The sequence below is a fragment of the Otolemur garnettii genome, unplaced genomic scaffold, assembly GCF_000181295.1.
Source record: "Otolemur garnettii isolate 467f Iridium unplaced genomic scaffold, OtoGar3 scaffold00008, whole genome shotgun sequence".
Taxonomy (NCBI): domain Eukaryota; kingdom Metazoa; phylum Chordata; class Mammalia; order Primates; family Galagidae; genus Otolemur; species Otolemur garnettii.
This window is the reverse complement of record NW_003852403.1, coordinates 15,895,960-15,903,374: the sequence shown is the minus strand read 5'-3', so window position 1 is coordinate 15,903,374 and position 7,415 is coordinate 15,895,960. Positions and strand designations below refer to the sequence as shown.

General features: G+C 50.7%; 1 protein-coding gene across 1 annotated transcript in view; it reads left to right on the top strand.

Moving 5' to 3' along the window:
* TSPAN15 (tetraspanin 15) overlaps positions 1-7,415 on the top strand; it is a 46,599-nt gene that overhangs the window by 25,522 nt on the left and 13,662 nt on the right. Inside the window, exons 2-3 of the mRNA XM_003783605.3 lie at positions 1,988-2,173; positions 3,285-3,359. Of these exons, the coding sequence (XP_003783653.1) occupies positions 1,988-2,173; positions 3,285-3,359 (261 nt within the window). The remainder of the gene's footprint in view (positions 1-1,987; positions 2,174-3,284; positions 3,360-7,415) is intronic.

Genomic DNA, 7,415 nt, shown 5'->3' with positions numbered 1-7,415 from the left:
GCCCAAGAGCTGGAGGTTGCTGTGAGCTGTGATGCTACGGCACTCTACCAAGGGCGACAAAATGAGACTCTGTCTCTAAAAAAAAAAAAAAAGAAAGAAAACAAGGAAAGGGAATCAGTATTTTTAGAGAGAGGGACTTTCCACTTGTAAATAAGTGGCCCTGACAAGCCTCACTGAGCAGGTGACAATTGAGCAAAGGAGGCAGGTCAATGAGCCACTTGAATGTCAGGAAGAGGAAGAGTGTTTCAGGCAGGAGGGACCACCCGTGCAAAGGCCCTGGGGTGAACACACTTGGTGGATTGACTGCTGTAAGGAGCCTGGGAGGTTACCCTGGCCTGGAAGTGACTGCTGGGAAGTTACAGTGTGTCCTGTGACACAGTGTTTATAGTGTATCCACTATTAGGAAGTTGACAAAGAAGGAATCTACTTAAATTTCCCCTCAGGCTGGGTGCAGTGGCTCATGCCTATAATCCTAGCACTCTAGGAAACTGAGGCAGGTGGATTGCTTGAGCTCAAGAAGAGACCATCGAAAAACTATCTGGACTTTGTGGTGGATGCCTATAGTCCCAGCTACTCAGGAGGCTGAGGCAAGAGGATTGCTTGCGCCCAAGAGTTTGAAGTTGCTGTGAGCTATGATGATGCTGCAGAGTTGAGGGTGAGGGCAACAGAGTGAGACTCTTGCCTTGAAAAAAAAAAAAAAAAACCCTCAAAATTCTTTCTGCTCCAACCGTTGGCCTTCCCCATGGTCATCCTGAAAGTAAATTCCTTGTCTGTGGTACTTTGAAATGTTCATCCCCCTGAGTGGCTGCAGAATTTCCTCTGTGTGGCCTGCTTGTTTAATACACACCACAGCCGCCCCATGCTTTGGGGTTTGTAGTGTTTCCACCTGCTCTATCTTGCTAAAGGCCCCGGGTAAGCAGGGCAGAGGTGAATGTTTTCTTACCTATTTTTCTAGAGAGACCATGGACTCGTGTGGCCTGTTCAAAGCCCAGGCTTAGCAACGGGAGAACCGAGACTTGAATTTGTGTCCTCTGACCCCCAGCCACTGGCATTTCTCCTTACCCACCAGCACTCTCCTCTAACGGGGTATCTCCAGATAGGGTTCCTGTTAGTCTGCCTGGGATGCTGTAACATTAAGTTCCACAGACCGGCCCAAACAACAGACATTTATTTTCTCACACACAGTTCTGGAGGTTAGAAGTTTAAGATCAAGGTTTTGGCAGGGCAACTGTCTTTTTTTTTTCCGCGCAGTTTTTGGCCAGGGCCGGGTTTGAACCCACCACCTCCGGTATATGGGGCCAGTGTCCTATTCCTTGAGCCCCAGGTGCCGCCCAGGGTTACTGTCTCCCGAGGCCTCTCCCTGGCTGTGGATGGCTGCTGTGTCCCTGTGTGTTCACTGGGCCTTCCCTCTGTGTGCGTCTGTGTTGTAATCTCTTCCTCTTCCGCATAAGGACATCAGTCCTATTAGATTAGGGACACCTGTCTTAATGACCTCATTTTAGCTTTATTCTTTTTTTTAAATTTTTTTTTTTTTTTTGAGACCAAGTCGTGGTCACCCTCAGTAGAGTGCTATGGCATCATAGATCACAGCCTCCTCGAACTCTTGCCTCAGCCTCCCAAGTAGCTGGAACTACAAGGCGCCTTCCATAGTGCCCGGCTATTTTTTAGAGATGGGGTTTTGTTCTTGCTCAGGCTGGTCTCAAACTCCTAAGCTCAGGCAATCCACCCATCTCAGCCTCCCAGCTCATTTTAGCTTCAATTACTTCTTTTAGGGCCCTGTCTCCAATACAGTCACATTTTGAGGATTAGGACTTCAACAGAGGAATTTTGGGGGAACATGATTCACTGTTCAGTCTATAACAGAGTTCCTTGCATGCAGCCACTTGTGTAAGCGCCCCTCCCATCCCAACAGTAGGTACCACACCGCCAGGGGAGCTCTTCATAGGAAAATTGAATGACATTCTCACCCCCTGCTTTCTTCCTGCAGCTGATTGGGGCCCTGGTGCTGTCTGTGGGGATCTATGCAGAGGTCGAGCGGCAGAAATACAAAACCCTCGAGAGTGCCTTTCTGGCCCCTGCCATCATCCTCATCCTGCTGGGGGTAGTCATGTTCATCGTCTCCTTCATTGGGGTGCTGGCTTCCCTCCGGGACAACCTGTGCCTTCTCCAAATGGTAAGCCGAGGCGGGTGGGGAGGGTCCCTGGGGCCCTTTGCCTCAGCTTGGGAAGGCAGCTCAGTTTTTTCAGTCCTTTCCTTGGAACAGCTCCCCTGCACATATAAGCTGATTTGAATGCTGTTCTTACCTAAACTCTGTGTTCATCTGGACCCTCATTTGCAAGTAGGAGAAACCACACTCAAATGAGAGCAAGCAAAGACAAAAAGAGGAGGAGGTTGTGAGGCATGTAACCCGCAAGCCCACACTGGGTCTGGGGTTTAGATAGCACCACCAGGCAGGGTTAGGTGATGTCTTTTGCCACCTCCCAGCTGGAGCTGCTCCCCTGGCAGTGACTGCTGCTAGCCTTGGGCCAACAGAGTCCTTGTAGCTCTGGATACCAGGGAATCTTTCCTGCTAAATCTGGTGGGCCCAGCTTGGGTCAAGAGTTAATTCTACCTGCGTCCCTTTACTGTGGGGTGAGGATGACTCCCAAGGCTATGGGTGGTGGGTAGGCAGATCTATTCACCCTGTGCTGCTATGTGTATCTTGACCTCATTGCCTCCCCTCATATGGAAAGCTCCTGGGAGCCCCTATAAGCTGGGTCTTGGTGCTGCTTGAGGCTGGAAGTTGCTAAAATCAGTTTGGACAATGCCTGTTTTCCACTAAAGGGAAGAGGTGAGATGTGTATTTTCTAAGCTTTAGGAACTACCTCAGCTGTTCTAGGGAGCCTGGGGAGCCGATTCTAAGGGCTCTTCTGAGGGGTTCCAGAAGCACTGCCCCAGCTGCACGTCAAGCCAGGGCCCCCTGGCTCAGTCTGAGTGAGGCTCAGGTCTCCTTGGGGGAGGAGGAGATGCTTTTCCAACTTGACCCTGCTGGGGACTCTGGGACAGATTTCAAAAACAATCTGGCTGGGGCAGCTGAGTCACCTTTCCTGCCCTCTGGCAACGGAGACGGGCTTTCCCCAGGTATGACCATCCAAGTCTGGTGATGTCATGATGCTGTCTAGATCCACCCCCCCCCCCCCAGGCTGTCTTCACTTTGGTTGGCCTTGGAGCAGATGGTGCATCCCCTGTGCCCCCCACACCTCCTCTGCCCCCCTCCAGGGGAATCTCTGAATTTTGTTTTCCAGTTTATGTACATCCTTGGGATCTGCCTCATAATGGAGCTCATTGGTGGCGTGGTGGCCTTGATCTTCCGGAACCAGGTGGGTCTGGGAATTTGTTTATTTGTCACGTGTGCTCTGAGCACCCCGGGTGTGGGCACTGGACTGTGATCTTGTGATCTGGGGATGTGGCAGTGAGCAGAGAGGCCCGGGGAGCCTCCATTCTGCTGGGGGAGATGGGCTCTGAACAAGCGGACAGCAAGCAGGAACATGAACCAGTGTGATGTGAGAGCACCTGGGGCAGAAAGGGGCGGACAGTGCTGGCCAGGTGAGGTCCAGGCAGAGGGAACCTGAGAGAGGTGCGCTTGCCAGGTGCTCAGCAGAGTGTGGAGGCCGTGTGGCTGAGGTGTGGGTGTTGAGGGGTGGAAGGTGAAGTTGGAAGGGCTGCTGTGGCAAGTCCCATAGTTGTCGTAGCCACAGTTTAAAAGCTTGGAATTTTTCTAAAGGTGGTAGGAGTCTTTGGAGAGTTTTATGTGGGGAAGGGAAGTGATTCAGTTTATGGTTCCCTCTAGCTGCTGTGGGGAGGGCAGATGCGGAGACCAGCTGGGAGGCTGTGGTGGTCATGCCAGGAAGAGCGGACAATGGTTTGGACCGAGTGGAGGCAGTGGGCTTGGACCCCAATGGCAGGATTTGGTGTAGGTTCTGGAGGGAGCTCCAGCAGAGCCCTGTTGTGATAGATTTAGGAGTGGGAGAGACAGGCTGAGAGGGTAAATCTTGCCCCCTGTTCCTGTCAGGGTTTGCTGAAAGGCTTCTTATGGCCCCTGGTCTCTAACTCGTTCTTGGCAGGCTGTGTGTGCCTCATACTAGCTGTGTGACCTCGGGCAGGTCACTTGTCCTCTCAGGTCCTTAGAAGGGCATGGAGTGTGGGGTGAGGTCTGAGGAGAGAATGTGTGTGAAGGTCCTAACATGGTCTAGTGCACAGTGGGCCCTCATTGGCTCCTCTTGCTCAAGGTCCCACAGGAAGTCAAGGGTGGAGTAAGCTGGCTTCCAGGACTCCTTGTTTCTGCCCTAATCTTCCTCCTTTGTCTTCATCTCTCTTCACTGCTGTAGGGAGGGCTCAAGAAGCACATGTTTTTGGGAGCCCTGTCCACTCCCTGCCTCTGCCCCTTCCCACCCAGACAGCTTAGTCCCTGGTGCTCTTGGGCAGGTGCCATTGGGACAGTGCCTCAAGGATAATTGTGGTCCAATTTTCTTTCTTTCTTTCTTTCTTTCTTTCTTTCTTTCTTTCTTTCTTTCTTTTCTTTTCTTTTCTTTTCTTTTCTTTCATTCTTTCTTTCTCTCTCTCTCTCTTTCTCTCTCTCTCTCTCTCTTTTTCTTTCTTTCTTAGTTTCACTTCGTCACCCTCAGTAGAGTGCTGTGGGGTTATAGCTCACAGCAACCTCAAACTCTTGGGCTCAAGAGATTCTCTTGCCTCAGCCTCCCAAGTAGCTGGGACTATAGGCACCTGCCACAATGCCTGGCTATTTTTGGAGATGAGGTCTCTCTTGGCTCAGGCTGGGCTCAAACCTGTGAGCTCAGGCAATCCACCCTCCTCGGCCTCCCAGAGTGCTAGGAATACAGGTGTGAGCCACCATACCCGGCCTACCAATTATCTTTCTTACCAGAAGTTGAGCCCAAGACAGCCATTGCTACCGCACACCCTGCGTTGTGCAGAGCTCTCAAGTGGCCAACCACCATCTGACCCCAGGAATGCTCTTCATGTGTGTGGCTGGGATCTCAGCCCAGGGAGGAGCAGAGACCACACCTATTCTGCCCAGGCCTCCTGCAGTGGGAGCTCATCACAGGACTCCAGGGGTCTTCCTGCCTTATGAGCCCGGGGGTGGATGGAGACAGCTTCCCATCATGTTAGTGATGTTATCACGGCACACAGAGGTGAAGGAACCTTCCCGGAGTGCACAGCAAGGCTGAGGCAGCTCAGGGTGGCTTCTCAGTCCAGCCCTGTTTCCTGCTCCTCCCTTTTCTCTTTTCTGCTGGTCAGACCCCTCCTCTGAGCTGGCAGGTCCAGGATCCTGGTTCATTTTTCGGCAGCCTTGAGGGGAGAGCGGTGTTTATTCCGTTTGCCCCTGGGGATGCGTCTCTGTGCAGCAGTAGGGTTCTGGCCAGCCTACAGCTTTCCAGGGCTTGTGGGCTAGTACTTTCCTGGCTGGAGGCCAGGTCCAGCTCATGGTCAGCAGCATCCATAGCTTAATAAACAATGTTCCCTAAGTGGGCAGCAGCTCTGGTTTCCAGTGCACTGCCACAAAGGCGGTCCGATTTGTCATTTCCCAGTGCCCCGTAGGTCAGCAGGGCCATGACATCCCTTCCCTCCAAGTGAGGCAAGCTGAGCTGAGATGAAGACACCAATCTTTGAAACCTCCAGGGACATGTATGTCCTTCCAGCTTGGGGTGCCATAGGCCTGAGATTGGAGTGAAAGTGTCCAGTCATCCCTAGCCCCTGCATGTACCTGTGAAGTATACTCCTTCCCCTGGGATGCTCTCCTCTCTGGAGGAGGGCTTGGTGTACAGCCCAGAGAGGACCCTCCCCAGGAGGACTCTCAGCTGTTTGAAGGTCAGTGTGGTCCATGATATGTAATTGTAAAAACTTTCAAAATGGCCATGCAGTGGCTCAGGCTAATAAAACAAACAAACAAACAAAACACAGCTTTCAAAATGGGATATAAAATTGTAAACACAATAAGATATACAATGAAAAAGATACACTAGGAAAATGCAGAGGAAATAGAAATACTAACATATTAACTATTATTTCCTCTGAAGAATAGGACTAGAATGATTTTTATTCTTCCCTAGATATTTTTTTCTAGCTGTCAAATGTTTATTTTTAAAAATCAAGTGAAAAATATCACATAAAGAAAAATTATGTCCCTTCCAACTCTAATGCAATGTGATTTCACTAAACAAGATGGGCCAATGTAAAGGACAGAGGAGGAGTGGCCTGGGCTGTTAGGGAGTGGTATAAAGCAGAGAAAAAGGTGGGAAGAAATCAGGGCCACCTTCCAGGAGGAGGTGTTTTCCCAATTCCATTTTTCCTTCATCAAGAAGAGAAGAGAAATTTCTCTGAGCCACAATGAGCAAGTTTAATCTCCTGTGCTACAGCCAGACTGTTAACTCTGAGACTCTACTTGTGATAAATGTGAATAGATTGTTAGGCTAGTGATTTCTTACTGTGTTGTCTGGGAGGTACACAGACTTTGGCCATAGTCAGGCAGTGAACGATAAACAGACCCCTGGATATAGGAAGAAATTCTCCAGCCACTCTTGACCCCTGCTGACAGGTGTGACCTGACAGACTACAGTGGCTTCCCTGCTCTACAGGGTAAATGGCCTTGCCCTGGGGAGCCTGGCACAGAGCAGGCACTGGAAGCAGGAAGACCTGAGTAACTTCCACCACTGTCTGAGTTCAACTCTCTGAACACCTGCTGTTGTCCCAGCTTGTTTTGGGGCTTCTCGGGAGGGCATCAGAGGTGGAAAGCCCCTTACATGTGTTCCCAGCCAGGCAGAGCTGAGCAGGGACACCTGGAGGCTCCTGGGCTATAGTCAGCATGTCTTCACCCCTGTCCCAGGTACATCTCCCTTCTGTCTACCACCAGGGAAGCAGGGAGGTTTGGCCTTTATCTTGGTCTTGATCAGAGGGTGTCACGGTCATACCCAACACCAGGCTAGGGAATAGTGAGAGAAGCAGCCTGTTGATCATGGAGCAGACACTGGCTGGCTCTGGACACGACCTTCATGTCAGGGGCAGGAGAAAGGAGGTGGCACCATGGCCCTCCAGCCAAGCTCCTAAACATTTAGTTTTTCCTTGAGGGACAACCATAAGGGCTTGGTTCCAGGACACCTCCTGCCCCCATCCTCCATGGATACCAAAATTTGTGGATGCTCAAGTCCCTTCTAAACAATGGCATAGTGTTTGCATACGCTCCCATATACTTTATTTATTTATTTTTTTGAGACATAGTCTCATTTGTGGTGTCACAGCTCACAGCAACCTCAAACTCTTGGGCTTTAAGTGATTCTCTTGCTTTAGCCTCCCAAGTAACTGAGACTACAGGTGCCCGCCACAATGCCTGGCTATTTTTTGGTTGTAGTTGTCATTGTTGT